The sequence below is a fragment of the Candoia aspera genome, chromosome 3 (genome assembly GCF_035149785.1).
Source record: "Candoia aspera isolate rCanAsp1 chromosome 3, rCanAsp1.hap2, whole genome shotgun sequence".
NCBI classification, from domain to species: domain Eukaryota; kingdom Metazoa; phylum Chordata; class Lepidosauria; order Squamata; family Boidae; genus Candoia; species Candoia aspera.
In genome coordinates, this window is record NC_086155.1 from 195,958,346 (window position 1) to 195,982,426 (window position 24,081).

The window sequence follows — 24,081 nt, forward strand, 5'->3', positions numbered from 1 at the left end:
ACCTGGAAAGCCCTTGGTGGGGGAAGGTTAGTCTACAGCAGAGTTTCACAAACCTGGCAACTTTAAGATGTGTGGACCAACTCTGCTGGCTGAGGAATTCTGGGAGTTGAAGTCCACACATCTTCCAGTTGCCAAGGTTGAGAAATGCCAGTCTACATCTTCAGTGGAGGAATAAGAAAGAATCAGTTACATCTTCTGTATGCAGACAAATAACTGGGGAGTGAAATTTCTGCCCATTGTAGAGTATGTCTTATTTGCAATGGATATCAGTGCCGTTCTGGGCCACGCCTGGTTTTTGCTTTGTAAGTCTGGGTTGTGTGCGATATTTGCAGAGGTCTCTGGATCATTGGTCACTGCCAGAGGATTCTGCCTTTCCAAAGCAGGGTGGATTAGTGGTCCTTTGATCTTATCTGTCTGTGTACTTACAAGTGCTCCTTATTTTATTTTGGTCCACAAAGAGGCATGTGGTTTTTCCAGATCTACCTCAAGCTATTCTGCACATTATCTGATGGCTAAGGCATGCATTCCATGTCTCCTTGCCTCTCTCAAAGATTAGAGGTGCATTAATTTGGTCGCCTAATGGAGGCTCCAACTGAGTGTTGGCATGGCGGATTGCGAGGATGGCTGGTGTGTGCTGGGGTTGCGGAAGTGGGGACTGAACAGGTGACATAAACAGAGCTGCAAGGAGGCAGGGACAGACTTTACCATGATGTGCCAATGCTGGGGAAATTTCCTTGAATGTTGAGATCACAACTACAAGGCAGAGGGTTTTATGAGTGGTTTTACCCATGCAACCGTGCCAAAGCACTGGTGTGTAACACCACATTTCCCCACTCCAGCAGCAGATCATTGCACAGATAAGGCCACAGAGGCAAATTCTGGCCCAATAATGAATGCGTAGTGGTGGAGGAGGAGACCCGGTACTTTAAAACAACAACCCACCTTAAAGCTCACATTTTTGCTCAGGAATAGTCTTCTCTTTTTCTTGAGAGCAGCTATGCAGGAGGGCATGGATGACAGGAGGCCAGACAGGCAGGAGCAGGAGAGGGACATGTGTGCAGCCAAGACACAAAGGGCAGAAGCTTGCTGCGTACATGCACTCTGTTGCAAAGGGTGAGAGGTGTGTTTTGGGAACGGAGAGAGAATGAACCTGTCTGGCAAGCTGGAGGCAGGTGAGAGGGGAGGGAAGCCTGAACCGGGGGCCATTGCTGTCCATGGCTGTGTGAGGCCCCAAGAATACAGCCAATCAAAAGATGGAAGCTGTGCATTTGGGTGCGTCGAGCTTGTTTAGGGTCAGGACTGAATATTCCAATCAGCTTTCTTCACATAAAGGAAGATAAGATAACCTTGAAGAAGGATTGGATGAACCTGGTCCTGGAAAAGTGGAAAGCGTGGGAAGAAAACTTAAAAGAACCTTGTCTTCTCTTTGATATAAAATGGGGCAGAGAGAAACTTTGACAGGCTTTCAAGATTCTGTTATTATACCCTGCAACCATAAAGGAGCATTCCTGGAATCCTTACAGTGTCCGTTTCCTCACCTAGTCTACCTTGAAGGGCTGACACATAGTCAGCATTAAGAAAAGCTTTGCCAGTTTTCTCAGAGGTAATTTTTTCAGTTCAGTTATATCAGAGTTTCTCAACCAGGGTTCCATGAGAGGCCATTAGGGGGTCCCTGGGAGATCAAGATTTATTTTAAAAATTATTTCAAATTTGGGCAACTTCACATTAAAGAGGTAAGTTTCATTCTTTATTTTTAGTTTAAGAACACTGTTAGTGCATATATGCAGGCCTACACATGAAACGAATAAAATAATTTTGTAACTTAGTAATTTGGTAGCTTCCGGCCGTATTTGAGCTTGAATGTGCAGGGGTTCCCTGAGGCCTGAAATATATTTCAAGGGTTCCTCCAGGGTGAAAAGGTTGAGAAAGGCTGAGTTATATAATAACCGAATTGTCTCCTGGACATTGACACATGACTGGGAGCCCTTTGGAGACCTTATAATGCTCTTCCTGTGTGAAAAACCAAACAAACAGAGGAGCAACAGAAATTGTTATTTAAGGGTGTACAAAACATTTCAAGTTCAAAAGTGCTGCTTCAGATATTCTAAGCTTGAAACAAAACTCCTGTGTTTTAAGAGTTTTGTTCCAGTTGCAATATAACATTTAGTCCTTTCAAATAGCAGCATTCTGAGTGTCACGGTCACAGCAAACAATCTCAGCGTTCTAACCATGAAATGGGCTGATTTGAGTGTTTTGAGCTCAGAACAAAACATGATTTCAGGATCAGGAGATGGTTTTGAAATCGGAATAAAGCACTGAGCCATTTCAGATTTTCTTCTGGTAGACATAGCCATAATGTAAGACAGTGGCTGGATTCCTACATCGCTAAACCACAAGTTAGGTTAGTAAAATCCTCACTTTAAGTTTGACTCCTGGTAACTTGTGTCTATGTAATTTTCTTCACAGTGGTTTGTCATTCCTTCTATTTTTTTTTTCCTGGTGATCTCCCAACCAAATATTAACCAGGTCTGACCCTACTTAGCTTTTTAAAATTACCTGAGGTTGGCTGCGTGCTGCAACAAATTACCCACCTCCAGTTTAGTTTATATGTTGTATAAACCTAATCAAAATGATAGGTCTTTCGGTGTTAAACCCATCTTTGAATACTGTGTCTGAGGTTTTCCTTCTCTTTAAGTAACAGCAGTCTTGGGGAGGGAGAATCTGATCAAGCATGTGGCAGAAGCTATGTATGTAGAGGGATGGAGGTTGTAAAGTCCCAGTCTAGGATCAGTCTACACCCATTGTCTGCAAGATTTCACTTAAGAAAAGAAAGTCTCATTCATGGGATTCAGAAATTGTCAGCCCCTTAAGGTAGACCAGACTAGGAAACCAGAGTCATGCAAGCTAATGCTACTTTTGTTATAAGGTTATAGTAACAGAACCTTGCAAGTCTGAATGTGCTTCCCCCCTTCCTCTCTTTATCTTCATGAGAACCAGGGAGGGTCTTCCCTGAGATGCTTACTCAGGTTACAGCTCTGGCTCAGACTCAGATTTCCTTTTTGTGACCATTGTCTTGGTTGCGGCTCTTCCTCCTGTTCCTCACAGTTATTCCTTCTGCCCATTACAGAAATGGATTTAGCACCATATTTAATCAAATTACATACTGTAAGAACTGAATTGGGGATGGAGTTTTTAACACCACTCTTAAAAGGCAAGATTTTTTGGAGCATCTCTCTCAGTCACTCCTGCTTGAGTTTTCTTCTTTCAAGTTGGCTTTGTTCAGTAACGTGGCTCATTGTAGAACAGTGTTTCTCAACCATGGCAACTTGAAGACGTGTGGACTTCAACTCCTTGGTTGGCTGGGGAATTCTGGGAGTTGAAGTCCACACATCTTCAAGTTGCCAAGATTGAGAAACACTGCTGTAGATGAATCTTTGAGGCAATAACATGGACTGCTGTTCCTTGCAGAACCTGTCATCTTGATATTTTGTTCCCTCTTCAGTGTATTCCTGCATAAGTTATTTGACAGTAGCAAGCCTAGGTGGAGGGGAAGAGTTGCACAGTAAGGGGGAGATGGAGATACACTGCATTTTTTTGTAAATATGCATGCTTGGTAATGGGTAGTTGCTTATATTAGACAAAACCTGCTAACCATCCTAATTTATGCTCTGAGGGCACAGGGTCCAGGTCACAAGATCAGAATTCTTCCAATTCTTGAATCTCCCATCAGACATCCAGCTTCCTACAGTGCAAAGCTGCCTCCATTTTAGTGTCCCACAATGCTCTGGGGTAAAAGTTTATGCCAGGACATCGTGGAAAATGGAAATAGTAGTTGCTAGCCAAGTCTGGAATATAGCTGTATGAAATAATCCCTCAAAGAGAAAGCTCGGCATATGGCATTTTTGCTCTGCATCCTCTCAAACCTGGAGAAACAGTCTTTAGGAAGTTTCTCAATTAATGTCCCTGTGGAGGAAGGAAAGAGTGATGTATTGGTTACTTATTTCCCACGTTTGGGATATTGTTCTCTTAGGTCACAGTCCTAAATACTAGAAGGACTTCCTCAAAGGTTATCGGTTCCACTGATCTAGCAAACCCATTGCTACTGCTTCCTGAAAGTAAATTCAATTACTTTCAATATGATTAATGTCCAAAGATATAAGATTGCTTGTTAAGCTGTGCTGTTCAGAAATAAAGTTGCCTCATTTCCTTCTCTGTTTTTGTTAAATGCAGCTTAATTGAGGACTTAAGCCAATGCAGAAGCTGCTAGCAAAAATCTCATGACTCTTCAAATATTTAGTGAAGAAGTGCCGCATTTTATGTTTCTGTATATTCCCGCTCTTTCTGACATTCAGAACTACATACATCATACAGTTCATACATCATGCTAAGCAGTGCTTTGTTTAATCATGATTAAGTAAATCATAATTGGCTGGCTTCCTGGGTTATGTCTAAGACATAAGCTACAGTTTACAAACCACAGTGAATGTATTTATGCAGCCTACAAGCCACAATATATCTATTTATGACACATACAGATTTTTAATGGTCTAATTTGATGCGTGAACCTTACCATTATCTATCCAATGTGTAGCCTATAAAAGTATTTCTCTAAGAAAATGGACCTAATTCCCAAGTTACCTGCATTTGAGTTTTCTAAGTTAAATGAATTAGTAAGTTAAATCAATAGAGGGTATAGGTTATCTTAACACAGCCATTCTGGGAATTGCTTTGCACCTGTGCTATTAAATACATTCTATTCCAAATCAGTATCATTAGGGATGCACAAGAAATTAAATTTTATGTTGAAAAGGAGATGCTGTTTTGGGGTTGGACTGGGACCAGGGAAACCAGTTTTAATTTTACTCTCAGCTGTGAAAGCTCTCTGAATGACTTTGGTACAGGCACTCTTAGCCCAACCTACCTCACAGGGTTCATGTAAGGAGAAATAGGAGATGGGAACTGCTTGAGGAAAGGCAAGTCAAATGAATAATTAATAAATTGAATTTATTTTATTTGTTAAAGATTTTAAACCGCTCAATAGTGGAAGCTGTCTGGGCAGTCTACAATAGAACACACATTTAAAAAATAAAATTTGAGTAAAAACCTATACAATAAAATGGAAAATAAAAACACTGCATAAAGTGGGGAGCATTCAAAAGCTAAAACTATAGGATTTTAAATATAATTAAAAGCCAATTTAAAAGCCTGGGAAAACAGAAAGGTCTTCACCTGACACTGAAATGCTTCTCGTGTGGGGACCAGCTGAGCCTCTCTGGGGAAGGTTTTTCATAAATGGACCACCTCAGAAGAAGCTCTTTCCCTTGTAGAAGCCCACCTCACCTCCTTTGGTGAAGGGACCTAAAAGAGACCCTCATTCAATTCAATATTTTATTATGGTCACAAGCCAGAATTACAAATAAAATACAAATTGGTACAAATGCAAATAAAAATGTATTAAAAGGAAATAAACCAAAACATGGTAATATTAATGGTGGGATCATCAGTGGGCAATCAAAGTCTGCCTAATTTTACAGACAGTATAACAAAATTTAGCTACATTCAAAGAAACCGAGTCATACTGATCAGATAGCAACAACTGTACATGAAAAAGATCAGAATTTCCCGGGTATTTTATCAATATCAATAGGGAGTTATAAAATGGGTCTGTGAGTCCTTATGGAAGGTACAGTATAGCAGGACATGAGCTGTAGCGTCAATAGCCCCTTGTCCACCGGGGCACAATCTCAACTCATATGGAACTTTTTTGTATCGGTCCTCCAAAACTGCTGAGCCTCATTACAATCTTTTAAGGTCCAGACAGGTACATAAAACCTGTAGGTCCTTCTGTAGGTTAGGTAACTTGGTCCTAAGGTCAAGAGCAGAATGTTGAACTATGTCCAATGACATAATCTGAATGGCAAATAACTGGCAGGTTCCATATCAACCAGTCCTAGTGAGCAGTCTAGCTGCTCTGTTTTGAATTAATTGAAGTTTCCAGACCATTTTCAAATCCAGCAAGAAGTTATCAAAGCATAAATACTGTAACTGTTGCAGAGCTATCTCTGTCTAGGCAAGGTTGCAGTTGGTAAATAAGCCAAGGCTGATAAAAGGAACTCTGTGGCACTGAGGCCACTTGGGCTCCTAGTGACTGTGAATAATCTAGAACCATCCCCAAAATGTGAACCTGCTCCTTTAGGGTGAGTGTGGATCCCTCCAGGACAGGCAAGGATCACATAGCTGGACAGATGCACCACCCATAAGCAGTATCTCTGTCTTGTCTGGGTTAAGTCTCAGTTTATTCATCCTTATCTGGTCAATAATTACCCTGCCCTAGCACTGGTTCAGAATGTCAACCCCCTCACCTGTGATAGATGAAAAGGAGAAGTAGAGATGGCATCTCAGCCCGCATCCCTGGTTGACCTCTCTCAGCAGTTTCATGAAGATGTTAAAGAGCATAGGGGATAAAATGGAGCCTTTGGGGACTCTATAACTCAATTGCCGTGAGGCAGAAGAGTAATCCCCCAGCATCACCTTCTGGAAAGTAGGAATGGATTCACCATAGTAAACTGCCCCCACATCCTAACTTTGACAACCTTTCCTGGAGGATACCACAGTCAGTGGTACTGAAAGCTGGTGAGAGGTCCAGGAGGACCAACTGGATCGCATTTGCACAGGTCATCCCACAAGCCAACCAAGGCAATTTCTGTTCCATAGCCAGGCTGGAAACTACTGTACTACAATGTATTGAGACAAACTCAAAAGTTAACTCAGTTTTGATTAATTCTCCTCCACCCACCCATTTCTGCTGAGCACCAATGCGTGCAAATTATGTTCCTTTTAAAAATTAATTTTACATGTTTATTTTAGTTGGTAATATAAATATGCTGTCAGATGTGCTTTTAAAATTTTTTTTGAGAAAACCAATGTGGCTGTTAAAGCTACATGAACGCTGACAGAGGATTAAGCCAGCATACTAAGCTGTCATGAGATTGCCGGTCAAACATGCATGGAATTGCCCAGTAAGGCTCTAATGTTTTTGTTATGGAAACTATGATGTTTTTGCTGTATGAGCCTGTTTTTGTTATGGAAAAGAGGAACTTGCATAGACCCAACTATTTGAAAAACTGATCCACACAGACTTTTAAATTGTGGAAACAATGTTGATATCACATTTATAAAGGTATACTTTCAGTTAACCCTTACCTCCTCCACACCCAAAACTCATTTTTAACAAAAATTTCAACCTATTTATGCCCCTGATTGTGCTATCAAAGCATGGGAGAGTTGATGGCCAATCTGTGCAGAAGACACCAGGTTGGGCTGGTTACTTTTTTTTAAAGTAAGGATGCTGTTCTAGATTTCATAGGCACCATTTAGACTGTGTTACCTGAAAGAGCAATATATTTGGAAAGGACTTGCTGTGTCCTTTTGTCAGCAAACTCAAAAGAGTTAAAAGTCCTCAGAGAGCTAATAGGCAAGATGGGTGATTCTCTGCTGCCTTTTAAAGCGTTCAGCTGTACAAATCCCTTTGACCTTCCCAATCGTAATAAAAAAAGGAATGTGTAAATAATTAAGTTTCTTGATGGAAGATGGCAAATCATTTGCTAGAAAAGGTGGCTGTTTGAAGCAACTCCTTCCTTGCAAAGAACACATTATTCTGCCAGAGTTGTTCATAGCAAGTCATAGGGCCTTGGTTCCATGCAAAGCTATAACACCCATTTTGAAACAGGCCAGCCTTTATTTGCAAAAGATGATATTGTGGCCTGAAATGTTCATTTTGGAGTTTACTGGCAGATGTTTGGATTTTGTTTCCCACTGATGTCTTTTAAAAAGATCCATGTTGTAGGCAATTAAATATGTAACTTTAGAAGCACTGGATGCATTTCAGTTAAACTGCCCTTTATCAGACACCCTCCTTATAGATCTCTCTCTCTCTGTGTGCCTCTGTCACATGTGCACACACACACACACACAAATATACACTTCCAGCTTCTGAGCATTGACATCTACAATAACACTTTTATAGATGGGACTTGTATAATGACATGAGTGTCTTTTACTGAACCCAGTTTGGTTTAAACTTTCTGGTGGGGATGGGGGTCTCCTATCACTTCTTCCTGTTTTGAAGATTTCTTCCCTAGGGCTGAGGTGTAGATAGAAAGGAGAGCAAGATGCTGGAAGTCTTACCCATTAACTTCAGGGAGCTGCTATAAAACAGCTAATTACTAGGAAGGAAACTTGTGTCCTCAAGACACTTTCTTCAAGAAGTGTTGAGAAGGTCGTTCATCAGGCTACCAAATCTATTTACTCCACAAATGTGTTGGGCTGCATATGACATCACCTACCCACAGACTTCATGGAGGAGAACGGGCAAACATTAACTTATGGGTTAAGATTAATTTAGGTTGTTTTAATAGAACCTTGAGGCCTGCCAACTGGAAACAGTTGCAAAATTCTAGGTTCCCCAAGAAGGGGAACTTTGAAGTTTGGAACATACTGAACCCCAATAGAATTTATTTTCAGTGGTTTTATTAGAAATTTGTACACAAATCTTTCCTCTTGCAAATTTGCTCTTGTTTTCCCCTTCACTCAGCAGAAAAGGGAAGGGGAGATAATTGTGGTGGCTTTGCTTAAACTACTGTACAGGGAGATTTATTGGTCCATTGAAAGTTACTGAAAAATTTAAGTCACTATCCCGTGTCATGTGTTTTTGGTGACTTAGCTTTTACAGGTTGGAATAGAAGATTAATATTAAAAAGAGCTATTCTGGAGTGGCACAGCAGAGCCCATAGGACAGAAGGCTGGGAATCTCACCTTGCTTCTCCCAGAAGTCCTCTAGGTCTTCATACCCTGGCCTAACCCTTCCCCCCCTTGGGGTAGCAGCTTGGTAGTTCCCAGGGCCACCACCTATCTTCCAGGTAGCTTTTCACCTGGCATTATCCCCCTAACCCCAGCTTGAGTTGGGGGGGCTTTCACCACCTGCTTTAGGTCAGATGTCCAGGGTGGCAGGATCCCGTTACTGGCAAGAAATTATCAGAGGAAGAATGCAGGAAATATCAGCAGGTAAATGTTAGTAACAAGTGAGCATGAGAAATGGAAGACAAGAATTCCATTACAGATCAGACAACGCAGGAAAAGAGGCCACTGAATTTGAACTAGGAGGAGATGTGAGTTCTATATCAGCCTCAAACAGCCCAGTTAGTGTCAGCTGTCTGTAATGGTTTCATTCCTGAAATACAATAAAAATTTAGTTCTTAGCCATGCTCTTCAAGCCTCTGGGGAATTTCAGCCTAGTTCACATCTGCCTTGGGAAGCTTTACCCCAGAGAGCTTCCAAGTTCAGCAGAAGTGGTGTAGCCTTTTGATACAGGAAGTCCTTGACTTATAACCATCCATTCAGTGACTGTTCTAAGTTATGGCAGCACTGAACAAAGGGACTTATGACCGGTCCCCGAAGTTATGGCCGTTGCAGTGCCCCCGTGGTCACATGATCAAAATTTGGGCGCTTGGCAGCCCACCTGCACTTATGACCACAGGGCACTTCAACTCCCCCCCTCACCTATCTCCCTCCCATCTATGCCCTTTTGGCCCCCTGCATTCCACGGCCTCTGCCGCCCTACCTGACCTTCGCCATCTTCGTGTTCCCTCTGCTGATCAAACATGCCTAGCCTGGCCCTTCACGAAGCAGCTGCTGGCTGCATGAGGCTTTCTTCTGAAGGTTGCGCACAGTGGTTTCCTTGTGAAACCTTGGGAAGATGGCTTCACATGGCCAGCAGCTGCCCAGGAAAGAGTGGGCACACCTTAGCCGTGGGAGCAAGAAGATGGTGAAGGTCAGCTGGTGGAGCACAGGGCAGCAGGGGCCCCAGAGTGCAGGGTGGCAACTGTGGCTGGGACAGGGCTGGGGCGGCTGTGGCCTTCAGGGGTGGCAGCGGCTGTGGCTTTGCACTCCACATGGCTCAGGGGCTGCAAGAATTCCCAGAGCCATGGTGCGCCAGGAAGCCTCTTTGTGCTGTGCTGGGGCTGGGCTCTGCACTGCGCTGCACTGCACTGCAGCTCAGGGGCTTTTTGCAGCCCCAGAGCCTTCTTGTGGCATGCAAGAAGCCTCTGAGCTTCAGCGTGGCAAGCAGCCCCAGAGCTGCGTGGTTCTGGGGCTGCTTGCCACCTCTCAAGGCAGGGTGCAGGATGGCCAAAAGGGCAGAGATGGGGGGAAATAGGCGGGTGGGTGGAGTTGAAGAAGAGACAGTCCCTTACCCAGCCTTTCTCAACCTTTTGACTCTGGAGGAACCCCTGAAATATTTTTCAGGCCTTGGGGAACCCCTGCACATTCAGGCTCAAATACAGGCCAGAAGTTGCAAAATTATTATATTCATTTCATGTGTAGGCCTGCGTATATGCATTAACAGTGTTCTTAAACTAAACATAAAGAATGAAACTTACCTTTTTAATATGCAGTTGCCTGAATTTGAAATAATTTTTAAAATAAATCTTGGTTTCTCAGGGAACCCCTAGTGTCCTCTCGCAGAACCCTAGGGTGCCACGGACCCCTGGCTGAGAAGCCCTGCCCTTACCGTATCGAGGCTTGCGGCTGGGAGGGACCAAGCCCAGAATGACTTAGCTTGGGGTGGGTCCTGGCTAACGACCAGTGGAATTCGGTTAACAACAGCAACGGGGATTGCTGAGATTGCTGTCGCTAAGCAATGTGGACATGTGTCATTGTGCTGTACGATTGCATTGCTTAGCGACGGAAATTTTGGTCCCAATTGTGGTCGTAAGTTGTGGACTACCTGTATCAGTTACCCTCTAATGAGGTGGGCCTGTCAGGTCATTAAGTCCAGAGCTTAGAATTATCTGCGTTCACTACTGGTAGTTACAATATTGTTGTAAGTATAAAAATACCCTCGCAAAAGGAAGAGGGGCCGACCAAGGGCAAGATGGATGGATGATATTCTAGAGGTGACGGACTCGTCCCTGGGGGAGCTGGGGGTGTTGACGACCGACAGGAAGCTCTGGCGTGGGCTGGTCCATGAAGTCACGAAGAGTCGGAAGCGACTAAACGAATAAACAACAACATAAAAATACCCTCGCTTTATCTTATGACCACACTTTTTGTTCCAGTTTGGAGAATAATAAATCAGTGGTGTACCTTGCTTACATCAAACCAAAGTCCATGAGCTTTCCACCTCTGGCCAGCTACTCCTTGTTAGCCGTAACCTTTGATACATTATTTTGCAATAAAACCTGAGCAATAATCACAATAATAACCCTTTATTTCCTCTTTGTTGCAGTAGAATTACTTTGGTTTTAGGATGAAGCTTTAGGCAAAGTTCCTAAAACCAAAGTAATTCTACTGCAACAAAGAGGAAATAAAAGTAAATTTCTTCTAAACAGATTGAGCTGCTTTTTGAATACATTTGCTTTTGACACACAGTAAAGAACATAAGTAGCTGCCTTACACCGAGTCACATTGTGCATCAACCCAGCTAACTATTGTCCATCTTGAAGGAGAACAGCTCTCCATACTTCCAGATGGGCAGCTTTCCAGCCTTACTTGACCACAGAAGTAATTGAACAGATTACAGTGGAGGAACACTGATGTCAGCCTTACTAGGTAGACCAGACAGGAAACACAACCAGATAAGCTAATGCTACTTTATTGTAAAGCTACATTAACAGAATCTTGCAAGTCTGAAAGTACAATTCTCCTGCTGTCTCTTTTACAGCCCAAGAACTTAGGGAGGGTCCCTTCTGAGCTTCTTGCCCCACCCACTATCCAGCTGCAGGCTGTGCTGCCTCTTATCTGACCATTCCCCAGGCAGCGTTTCTTGGCCCATTATCCCGAGGTCTTTCCCACATTCCATTGCAACTGCCCAGACCTGCATGTGGACCCCCAAAACTTTGCATGCAGATCCCAGAGTGTGGTAAAAATGATGAATAGTTTTATAGTTTTTAATGGTGATTGTTTTATATGGATTTATTGGGTGTTTTTAATTGAGTGTTGTATGCCACCCAGAGTCACTCTCTGTGAGATCGGCAGCTATATAAATATGATATGATAAATAAATAATAAATAAATAAGTTGAAATTGTTAGTAGGGCACGAGCAATGATTAAAATACTTGACCGTAGAATGTACAACTGAACTATATTTTATATATAGTTCAGTTGGTTTCCACCCTGCAGGAGATACTGTTACAGAGAAAGGTTTTCCTTGTTGTGATGATGAATAGGAAGTTGTTGTTGTTAGCTGTCTGGTTTATGATTTATGTTACTGTTTTTATTGTCTTTTGGGGATTATTTGTAAATCACTTGGACCCTTTAGGGTTTAAGAGACATACAAATAGCAGTAAACCAATAAAAATAAATTTAAAAATCAAATACAGGTAGTCCTCACTTAATGACCACAATTGGGACTGGAATTTTGGATGCTAAGCGAAGCAGTCATTAAGTGAATCCGACCCAATTTTATGACTTTTTTGTGGCGATTCTTAAGCGAATTGCTGCTGCCATTAAGCAAACCACATGGTCGTTAAAGAAACCATGCAGTTCCCCATTGATTTTGCTTGCTGGAAGCTGGCTGGTAAGGTTGAAAATGGTGATCGTGTGACTGCAGCATGCTGAGACAGTCATAAATGTGAACCGGTTGCCAAGCACCCAAACTGCAATCACATGACCGTGGGGATGCTGTGATGGTTGTAAGTACGAGGACTGGTCACAAGTTGGTTTTCCCAGCACCATCATAAGTCCAAACTATCACTAAACGAATGGACATTAAGCGAGGACTACCTGTATAGCTTTTATCATTTCCCCACATATAACTATCCCAAGCATGTCTCAGCATGCTGTTCAAAATCACTGTATAGCCCTTGGGAAAGATCCCCTGTTGTTCAGTGTCAACCACAGAACTTTGGCTCTTTCCCAAATTTTGGGGCATCATCCAGTTTCTTTAGATTTTAAAATAGGTTTAGAAATGCTGGTTGAACATCTGGAGAAATCATACTGTTTTCCTATACATGTTTTTTGTAAAGAACATCTGTTTTTCATACCCTGAAATTATTATTATTATTATTAATTTAATTTTTATCCAGCCTTTATTATTTTTATAAATAACTCAAGGTGGCGAATATACCTAATACTCCTTCCTCCTCCTATTTTCACCACAACAACAACCTGGTGAGGTGGATTGGGCTGAGAGAGAGTTACTGGCCCAAGGTCACCCAGCTGGCTTTCATGCCTAAGGCAGAACTAGAACTCTCAGTCTCCTGGTTTCTAGCCCAGCACCTTAACCACTGGACCAAACTGGCAAAATAACGAAGGCATGGTTTGTATGACAATTTTATAGTTTGGTTAAAGCCCAGCTTTAATTCTGTGTGGCAAGAGGATTGTACGCAAAAAGTTGGAAAAGTAACGAAATACACAACATGGAAGATTGGGTTATAAAATGAACTAAATTTGCAGAAATGGTGAAGCTGGTCAGAGAAGAAACAACAAAGATTTTTTTTTTTTTTGAAAGACTGGAAACCTTGTATGGACTTTTTGTTGCAGCAAGAAAAGATCAAATTTATGATTTCGGGATTTGGGCATTAAAAAGAGATGAAGATGGGGCAAAGAATAAGATGATAATTAATAGAAAGAAGGGCAGAAGGCATACCTGTATGTTTTCTTCTTTTTTCATTCCTTTTTTTCCTTTTTCTTACTATCTTTTTTTTGTATACTTTTACTGCTTTGAAAAATTCATATACACACCCACACACATACATGACTAGCTTTAATTCTGAATATGTTGATTCATACTGGCCATGAGAAAATCCAAATCAAGGCCCTTTTCTAGGCCAAATGAAGCCTTGAACATTGTTGATCTCCGCAAGAGAAAATTTAGGGCACTTAGAGACAGTTTTCTCTGAAAAGAATTTTCCTTGCATATCCTTCTGTCATAAGTATCTGTCAGAAACATCCTGGAAAGGTATATAAGTTCTCAGATTTCTGACAAGCAGTACTTTCTGCTTAGATTTACTACTGTACTAAAATGTCTGAAACTGTTCCTGTTGATTATTTCCATTTCTGAGCCTGAAATACTAACTCATCTTTGTAAACACTATGCGTTCACAACCTTCACTTTTAACTCTGCATATAATTATTAAAGTCCTTTGGTGGCAGGATATTGCAAATAATGTTGTAATTCCAGGCTTGTTAGCACTTACATGAGAAAATTATTCTTGGCTGTAGCTGACGTGCAAACTTATTTTAATAAACATATTGGAACATGTTTATGCATTTCAGTGTATCGTGGTGGAAAAGTACTTTTGTGAACTCATGTTTTTATTGCCTGTTAGGCCAAGAACCAATTCCACCATCTGCTAGGCTTACAAATGCCCAACAGATCTTGATTGTAGCAATGCTACTGAGCTAATTGTTGTCATCTCTCCCAAATAGCCCCAGAACTGTGATTCCAGGAAATGAACAAGAGATTTTTTAGCAGAGAGTTCTCAGTTCTAATTAAACTAAATTTCCCAGGATCCTATATGGGAAACATTAAAAATTAATCTGCAAAAGTTTTTGTTTTCTAGCTTCATAAATCAAAGTCTTACTTTTAAAAAATAGCAAGGAAGAAAACATGCCTGGAATTTCCCTGTGGAATCACACAACTCTTCTCCTTGGTCTCGAGGGAATTCAATATGGCAGACTTTGATTGCAGTGGACAAATCTGTTTTTACAACTTTATGCTTCTGCACGTATGGAAAATATGCATATGAAAAATCCTGTTCAGTAATGGCTATTCTGCTTTAACACCACTTCTGTTAGACCATTAAAGCAGTAGTTTACTGACGCTGTTCTTTCAGAAGGAACATGAGAATGTCTGCTTGACAAAGAAAGGTGCTAAGGCTAGAATGTGTATTGTGGGACAACTTACTACTTTGCTTTGTTGGAAATAGGTATTTTATGACTTGCCATGGTCATTATAGTAGCCATTTTGTGAATAGGTAAAACAACCATTTTGTAATATTCCCCATAATAATTTCTTAAAGTTCCAGAGGTGCCCTTTCAGTCCTAAAAAGTTGGGGAGCCTTGGGCTAAAGTTGGAGCACTATATCTGTTACTTTTGGATCCACTTGCTCTTTTATTTCTGAGTTTAATTAATGAGAGGAAGGATGAAGACCCAAGGTACAACCTGCTTCATCCTGATGCCCTTCATATTTTGAATAATATTAACTTCAGCAGCAGGAAGTCTTTTCTGGCCATTGAATGTATAATTGGAAAAAAGTGAGAAGTTGACACATTTGACCATCTCTGCTTGCAAGTCCAAAAATACAAGGGAGCACTCATCCTTTTCAGCTTGCAATGTAAAGACAAATTCCATAGAAAGTTGGTTTTCAGTGTGATATCATTTGTTTCACAGGCTCAGGCTGCATGAAGAAAAAATTATTAAGGACCGAAGACATCACCTGAAGACTTACCCAAATTGTTTTGTTGCCAAAGAATTGATTGACTGGCTGATTGATCACAAGGAGGCCTCTGACAGAGAGACAGCAATTAAACTTGTGCAGAAGTTACTGGATCGTAGTATTATCCACCACGGTGAGTGAAAAGAATCAGCGTTCCCGAGCTCTTATCCAGAAATGCTAGTTAGGGCTCCTGAAAGAGCTGAGGCTGCATTGGGGAGGTGAGTGCCACGGTTTGGAAATCTAACATGAAACCACAAAACCTAAATAAAAACATCTGGAGTGTTTCATCCTGATTTCCTGTGTTTTATGTTTCAGTTTGTGATGAGCATAAGGAATTCAAGGATCAAAAACTTTTCTACCGCTTTAGGAAAGATGATGGAACGTTCCCACTTGACAACGAAGTGAAGGCTTTCATGAGAGGACAGAGAATATATGAAAAGTATGTTGCACACGCAGTAGGTTAAAAGGGACAGCTAGTCTTTCCCATCGTTCTCCTTTGTGTCTGTTGTTCCATTGTGGGTGTTGTGACATATATAGGCAAAAGAGCATGGGGCTTTTTGGAGAGGAAAGCATTGGGACCAATACTTGCAGAAACACTGTCAGTATAAAAGAAATAAAAAGGCTGGTAGCTCCAGTTAACCCCATGGTCATGAGGAAGCAATCTGTCCATCTTTAAAACCCTAAGTGGATTCAGACTTGCTTGCTCGAACACTACTCTCCCATGTGAATCCACTTGTCCTTAAGATCAGGTGTTGTTTCCCGCTGGTATGTTCTATTGCCTTCAAAGTCATGGTGAGTGAGCATACAGGAGTGCTTTCTCAGTGGCAAGACCTTATATATAAGGTCAAACTAGCCAGCTTGGTCTAGTGGTTAAGGCACCAGGCTAGAAACCAGGTGATGGTAAGTTCTAGTACCGCCTGAGGCATGAAAGCCGGCTGGGCGACCATGGGCCAGTCACGTTCTCTCAGCCCAAGAGCCAATCAGGCATGGTATGAGGGTTCTAGTCCCGCCTTAGCCATGAAAGCCGGCTGGGCGACCTTGGGCCAGTCACTCTCTCTCAGCCCAAGAGCCAATCAGGCATGGTATGAGGGTTCTAGTCCCGCCTTAGCCATGAAAGCCGGCTGGGCGACCTTGGGCCAGTCACTCTCTCTCAGCCCAACTCACCTCACAGGGTGGTTGTTGTGGGGAAAAGAGGAGGAGGAAGGAGTATTAGGTATGATGTATGTATGTATGTATGTATGTATTTATTGGATTTCTATAGCTGCCCATCTCAGCAAGTGACTCTGGGGAGCCTTGAGTTATTTATAAAAATAATAAAGGTGTTTCCTGCCTTGAGTTATTTATAAAAATAATAAAGGTGGGACACACACACACACACACACACCCCTTCTCCCCAAAGAAATTAAGGCACCTTCTCCTTCAGTTGCTTTCTACTGCCAAGTATAAGCATTTCTCCTTTAACACTCCAACTGCTTACAGAGCAATCCTAGCCCATTAATTTAGAAAGCTCCAATCTTAAAAAGCTCTCCTAGTGATACCAGGCCTGGGCCAAAGTGAGGATAGGGAGGAACAAGAAAAGAAGCCTTTTTTTAAAAGCAGGAGGAGGGAGTCAATTTAGACTAATACTGAGGCTGATCGCAACTTTCAGACGGATTGTAAAATAGCAGCGTGAGGAGGTGCGGATCTAACATTTCTCCCAAACTTCCCATGTTGTATTCCTCACGGCGTTCTGTAGAGTTCCGGCAGGGAGGGCAGAACAGCTGAACTATCAGCAGGAGCTGGGAATAGCAATCCCATGTCATGTGTCTTTATATGAGATCGGAGCCCCCTTCCTGATTTCAGAGCGGGAATCCCAGTATAATGCAATGTATGTATGTATGTATATTTATATATTATATTTATATATTTAAAATGTATGTATAAATATAATTTATGGGATGGATGAGACAACTGCAACACAAAGGAGGAGGTGTCTTGTGGTGTTTAATTTTTTTCTTTCACTCTTTTTAGCTTACCAGCGTGTTTGATTATTTTAGTTTATATATATTATAAATAATTTTGAGTTGCTGCTTTTTTTCGGTATGGGAAAAATAGGGTTAAGTGGCATCTCTAACGTCTTAAAGAATTAATATATACATTACTCATTTAATGACATGATTTTCATCCTGTCTCAGCTCTTCGTTTTTTCCCCCAACAGAAATGATATGCTAAAACTAGCAAAGGTTATAGAGGATAAATCCACAGCATATTATTAAGATTCGGAACAGAAGGTTGCATGGGAAATATTGAATGTCCTGCTAGATTGTTTGGGTCAAATAACAATGGATATAAATCATACCCTCTGTCCACAATAAAATGCATGTGATTTTTGCTCCAGCATCACAGCTTGCTTGGAACATGGGTGTTGACATTTACTAGCAGTTGACCTTTGCTAGATGTGAGTAATACAAAAGGTGAACCATTGTGTAATTGGGCAAATTAAATTGGATACTTTGGGGCAACGCTCCCAACCTGAATAAGCATCGGTGGCTATTTATGGTGCATCTTACAGAAAACAGATTGCATTTTGATTGTCTGCTGTAGATGACGGTATTATCGTGTCACAATTAAAGCCAAAATTAAGGAAAAGAGAGATGGAAGCTGTAGAGATTATACATAGTGACAGATGAGGGGTTTTTTTTTAAATATTGTCAAATAATTACTTGTTATTTGAAGTGGTGTAGCTGTTTGTCTTTAATTGTGGACAAGAATATATGGGAGGTGCCATTAAAGGTTAGATGCCAGGAGTCCTTGGAAGGTGTTCTTTCGTTACTGGGGAACATCATCCTTTTGTAATGCCTAAACTGGTTTTCTCCCGCTTTGCTGTCCTTGTCCAATTGTGTTAGCCCTGCAAGGCGGTCCAGACAAGAAGCACGCCCTAGCTTTATCTTCATTGTAAGGTCACATTAACAGAACCTTGCAAGACTGAAAGTATTTCTCCCCTCCCTTCTTTTTACTCTCTGGAAAACTAGGGAGGGTCCCTTCTGAAACGCTTCCCACGCCTCCTCTCCTTCTGTGGACTGTGATACCTTTCACATGATTCTCTGGAACTACCATTTTTAAAACAAATGTTAAATAAATTTACATTTGGGGCTAGCTTTTGTAAGATGATTGAACACATATACGGACCAACGAAAGCCTTGATAAGACTCAACAGTTACGATTCAGAATCTTTCACAATTTTAAGAGGTACCAAGCAGGGTTACTCCTTATCACCTTTATTATTCAACCTAGCTACAGAAGCGCTGGCAATAGCACTATCTGTTTGTCTGTTTGTACCCTCAAGTTAGCCCAAACAGTGCATTATCCCTTTCCTGGATCGGGAAGCCCTTCGGATAGTCACTCATGCCCTTATTATCTCCCATATAGACTACTGCAATGCACTCTACATGGGGCTACCCTTGAAGAGTATCCGGAAGCTTCAGCTGGTCCAGAATGCGGCTGCGCGGGCTATTTTTGGTGCCCCTAGAAGGGCGCACATAACACCTTTGCTACGCGAGCTGCCTTGGATGCCAGTTTGCTTCCAGGTCCAATTCAAGGTGTTGGTTATCACCTTTAAAGCCCTACATGGCATGGGATCGGGTTACCTGAGGGACCGCCTCTTGCCCGTATCATCAGCCCGTCCCACCCGTTCATGCAGAGAGGGCATGCTGCGGACCCCGTCAATAAGAGAATTCCATCTGGCAGGGTCCAGGAGGCGGGCCTTCTCGGCAGTAGCTCCCGCCCTTTGGAACATCCTGCCCCCGGAGGTAAGATTAGCCCCATCGCTTTTAGCCTTCCGGAGGAAGTTGAAGACCTGGCTTGGGGCAGGGAGGAGAATCGCCATACTTGGGGTTGGCTGGTGCCTTGAAGTGCCCCTCCTACATGATGGTTGAAGAGATCATAGCCATCTGGATTTTATGAGCTGGGGTAGTTAAGAAATTGTTTTGGTTTTTAACGGGATTTTATTGGAATTTTACTGTGTTTTTACTTGAGTTTTTATTGTATATTTATTCTGTGCTGTAAACCGCCCAGAGTCCCTCCGGTCAGAGGAGATGGGCGGTGACAAATTTGATAAATAAATAAATAAACACCACAACAATTTTTGAATCAAGGTGGCTAAAATTCGCTAACTTAAAGAATGCGTAAAAAATCCGGGACCCATTATTCCTGTGGAATTGAAATTTCCACGATGTTCAGACCAGTTTTATTTGCAAAGTTGCGGCCGTTGCAGCATCCCCATGGTCATGTGATCGTGATTTCCAATGCTCCCTGCCAGCTTCCCACAAGCAAAGTCAATGGGGAAGCCGGCAGGAAGTCAGAAGTCGCTCCCTCTCCTGCTGCTTTTTTGCCCGCCCATGGTCATTCTGTTTCTCTGTTCAGGTAAGTAAATATTGACTTATTTACTTATTTACTTACACATACAGACCTCATGTGCAACACATGGGGAAAACTGTCACAAGACATACATGCACACGTAGATGCAACTTCATCACACAGATGCTTCCTATGGCTGCTGTTGCTAAAGGGGTTAGAAAGAATTTTAGAAGCCATGCTCTGCAGCTTTTCCCAAGCTTGTTAATGTGTTAATTTTACTCCAAATGCTCCATTTAAGTGAGGCCCATCTATTAAAATCTGTATTTGTCTCTAATAGCTACAGCATTTGGTTTCCAGTGTCACTGCAGTTGCTATTATTACTTACCTTCTGTATTTGATTCGAGACAGTTTGGTGTAATGGTAAAGGCACCAGGCTACAAACCGGGAGACCATGAGTTCTAGTCCCGTCATAGGCACAAAAGCCTTGGGCCAGACACTCTCTGTCAGCCCTAGGAAGGAGGCAATGGCAATCTCCTTCTGAAATCTTGCCAAGGAAACTGCAGGGGCTTATCCAGGCAGTCGCCAGGAGTCAACACTGACTCAAAGGCACACACACATATCTGATTCAGCATTTTTAGAATTCCGTTATGGCATTCTTCGTCAGTTCTGACCCATTGATACCTTACAACAGATTACAATTGGTTAGCAGATTGCACTCAATAAATCATCTGAACGTTTTGTGGGTGGGTGGGTTCCTCCCTTGACAATTACATCAGGAATAGGCATCATCATTCACTTTGCATAAACCTCTAACTATCGGATAGCTTTTTCCTAGAAAAAGACCGTTTTGAGCCCAAATTTAATCAAGTTCTGACTCAAAGCAATATTAAGAGGCTACTCATCCCAATTTTACAGTAGTAAATCTCAATTCCCCCTCCCCCCTGGCATAACTTTTAATCAAATGTATGAGTTAGAAAGTTCTATCAGAAGGTTCTAAGTTACCTGGAATGTTTGTCTCATCTTTCAGAAAAAGCAAAACATTTCGGCCGTTTGTATTTCTCTCTCCGATTAGGCAGTAGGACTAAAGATGTCCCATTTTAATAAATCTTGCTGATTAATTGGGTATCAGATCCAGCAACCTAATCCAGAAACCCTGATCTCAACAGCCTCTGTAACAAATTGTTGTTTGTATGTTTGGTTTAATTAAAAAAGCATTCAAATTTAAAATAAGAACAAATTACAGGAAAACGGGAGGAAGGAGCTGAGCTTTTTCCTCCAACAACCACAGAATCCGTTAAACGTTCCCTACTAAAATCTCTCCTTGTACCAGGAAGGAAGCTTATAGTGATGCCAATGGATAAGAAGACTAGTGAATCACCTCTTGAAAACTGCTTCTCTTGGCACCCTTCCTTCCTCACAATTCCAGTCCCACAACACCATCAATATTACAGGCACATCCAACTAGTAATTTTAATTTTAATTATGAGACTGATTTGCCTGCTGGGCTTGTATCTGAAGATTCTCTGGTTGCATTGCATTTGGTAGCTCCTGTTACCGTGGCACAGCGCAATGGCAAAAGATGATGATGACAATTGCCCTTGTGTTGATATCCTTGAATTTATTCCTCTGTGAATAAAAGACAAGGTAGCTTTGTGTGTGTGAATGTATTTCCCCTGGAAATATCTCTCTAGCTCTTCTATTTCCAGCTAAGATGAGCTATATATTTAGCACCTAGAATGTTTTGGCTCTTCCAATGATTAAGGGGTTATTAACTGTCCTATTCTAGAAAGCTTTTTTTTTTAAATGAGGCATGGGATGGAAAAGGGTCACTTACCTAATGCAAGGTACTAATTACCTTTTATCAGACAAGAGGTTTCCAATGACTGATGAATTCTTCTAGCGATGTGGCATAAAATTAATTCCTCCCATGGTCCCAAGAAGGGGATGATTGAGAATAGTTATAGTAAGAGTCCTGCTTGTCCTTCACTAATTGAGAAGGAGAATGAAGGTCACTGTGAAGTTCATGTGGACCAGTAGTAGACTGCCTTTGGCCCTCAAATTCAAGAGATCCTTCTGACAAAAATTCTGTGGCATAGTTCCTGCCATTTTGAACTGGAAAGTGCACAAAACTGCAATGTGAATCCTGTAATAGTTTTGTTTTTTTTAAGAAAACAATTCCCCACACTTTCTCCAATTCCAAGAAAAAAGCAGAAAACCCTGGCTCCTCAAAAAAATTCTAAATTCAGCTCCCAGGTATTACCTGGTGAAAAAACATTTTCCATAACTTGATAATCTTCCGTTCCTAGAATTCATAGGAATAGCCAATGTTACAATTTTATGTTGCCTCCTCCCCTGAATATGGTTGGGCTTTCATGTGAAAAAGTGGTCTATAAAATACCACATATTCACCATTTGAAACTTGATCAATTAAACCCCCAAACCTTCACTTTGCTCAAAATATCCTCAGTCAACAGATTCAAAGAAAAATCCTGTTGAGATATTCTTCTTTTTGCCATTTAACATAGTTCCTAATGCACTAAATAAAAGGAATCTTCCACAGTGCATCACACAGATTGAACAAGAAAAATTTCCAAGAAAAAAATACATTTATTTTTATTGGAAAAAAATACAGGATTTGATCCTAAAAAAACAATTTCTGAGCTTCAGTTTCTAGAAACATCTAAGCCCGTTTTTGATATAATACTTGCTGGACTAGATATAAGCCAATATCCTGTTTCCACTCAAATAAGCATGAAGCTAGCAACTTTATATTGCAAGCATTGATATGAGTACTGTTCCAGTTTTACATTTTCTTATTGAGAACATTCAGTTCTTAGACTGGAATGAAAATCCAATCAAAATTCTGTAGCTTGCTTTTTCTTAATGCAAGTTGCCACATTTTATATACGTATAAGCAGATAAAGGGTGGATGCTATATTCAAATATGCGATCACTGCTATGTGCAGCTAAAACTTGCAACTATTCAGGAGGTTTATAGTTTTATTCTAGTTTCATTCCAGAAGAAGGCAATGCCAAAGTCCTTCTGTGTTTTTTACCAAGAAAACAACATGAATCTGTGTCCATGTAGTATCCATGTAGAATCTGTGTCCGTGCAGTCCCCAAGAATTGATCTCAGTTCAAAGGGAACTTTACTTTGACTTGCTTTTGAATACATTTCTCTGAAAATATGCATGACACAAACATTTCATTTTTGATAATCTTCCCTGACTTCAGCCATTTAATACTTTGATTCCTGTGTGATCTGCTTGTATTAATAATACATGGCGATTTAGTTTAATACACTACTGAAATCTATCTTCTGGCATTCCATGTCAAAGAACAATTAACACAAATTCCTCACTTAGTGTCTGCAGAACCAGAGTTTCTAATTTTCATGCAACAGCTGTTTTGCAAACCATTAGTTAATGGGTTTTAGATTTGGTTTGGCTTTGGATTTTAGGCTATGGGCTTATGGCATCTGGTTTGATCAATCACTTTTGGAGAAAAAGGACATAAAAACAAGGGTTATCTCTACAATGTTACCTGTACCAAGTGAATGATCTGGGATTAAATTCTTCCATTTTTAAAAAAATTAAGTGGAAAACATCTGTCAAATAATTTTGATGATTTGATGACTTTACTTCCTCCTTAGTATAGATGTTGAAAGAAATGTTGGCTGAAACATCATTGTATCCTGGCCAATTTAAGGGTTTGGCATAGTTATAAGAACAGTTGTTCCATTTGTGGAAGTTTGTTCATTATGCAAGTGCATTAGGCATGTCTGTTAACTATTAAGTACTACAAAAGGAATGTGAAAAATGGTTAAGTAGGAGGATTGTGATGGTACTAAGGGCTTGCAGGATAATAACTCCCATTAAGGGTGAAGAAGAAATTAAAGAGGAGCAACATGGGTACTGAGAACCCATCTAAACTCTACATTACATTGAAGCTTCAATAAATTAAAAAATCTGTACCAACTGTCCTCAACGTGATGTTTTCCAGATGTATTTGGACTGCAGGTTCCACACCCTCCAACCAGAATGACTAGATTCTAATACTGACTGGAATTTTTAGGAGCTGCAATTTCCATACATTTGGAAGATACCAGTTTGGGGAAGGCTAATGGATTGGTTGAACTATAACTTGGCCCACAGGCTACCAACTGATTTCCTGTGAAAAGCGGAGGCATAATTGTAGCTTTATTTATGGAATTAACATATCTCGACATTTCTCCTTTAGCTTTCTGAGTTTGATTTGCATAAGAGAGTTGAGCAGATGATATTTGCTTTAATTATGCATAAAATCAGC

At 41.1% G+C, this 24,081-nt stretch overlaps 1 protein-coding gene across 3 annotated transcripts in view; it reads left to right on the top strand.

Annotated features, from left to right (window-relative positions):
• Positions 1-24,081, top strand: part of DEPTOR (DEP domain containing MTOR interacting protein) — a 59,363-nt gene that overhangs the window by 3,904 nt on the left and 31,378 nt on the right. For all 3 annotated transcript variants that reach the window (XM_063299627.1, XM_063299629.1, XM_063299628.1), the window contains exons 3-4: positions 15,393-15,571; positions 15,754-15,877. In XM_063299627.1, coding sequence (XP_063155697.1) covers positions 15,393-15,571; positions 15,754-15,877 — 303 coding nt within the window. The remainder of the gene's footprint in view (positions 1-15,392; positions 15,572-15,753; positions 15,878-24,081) is intronic.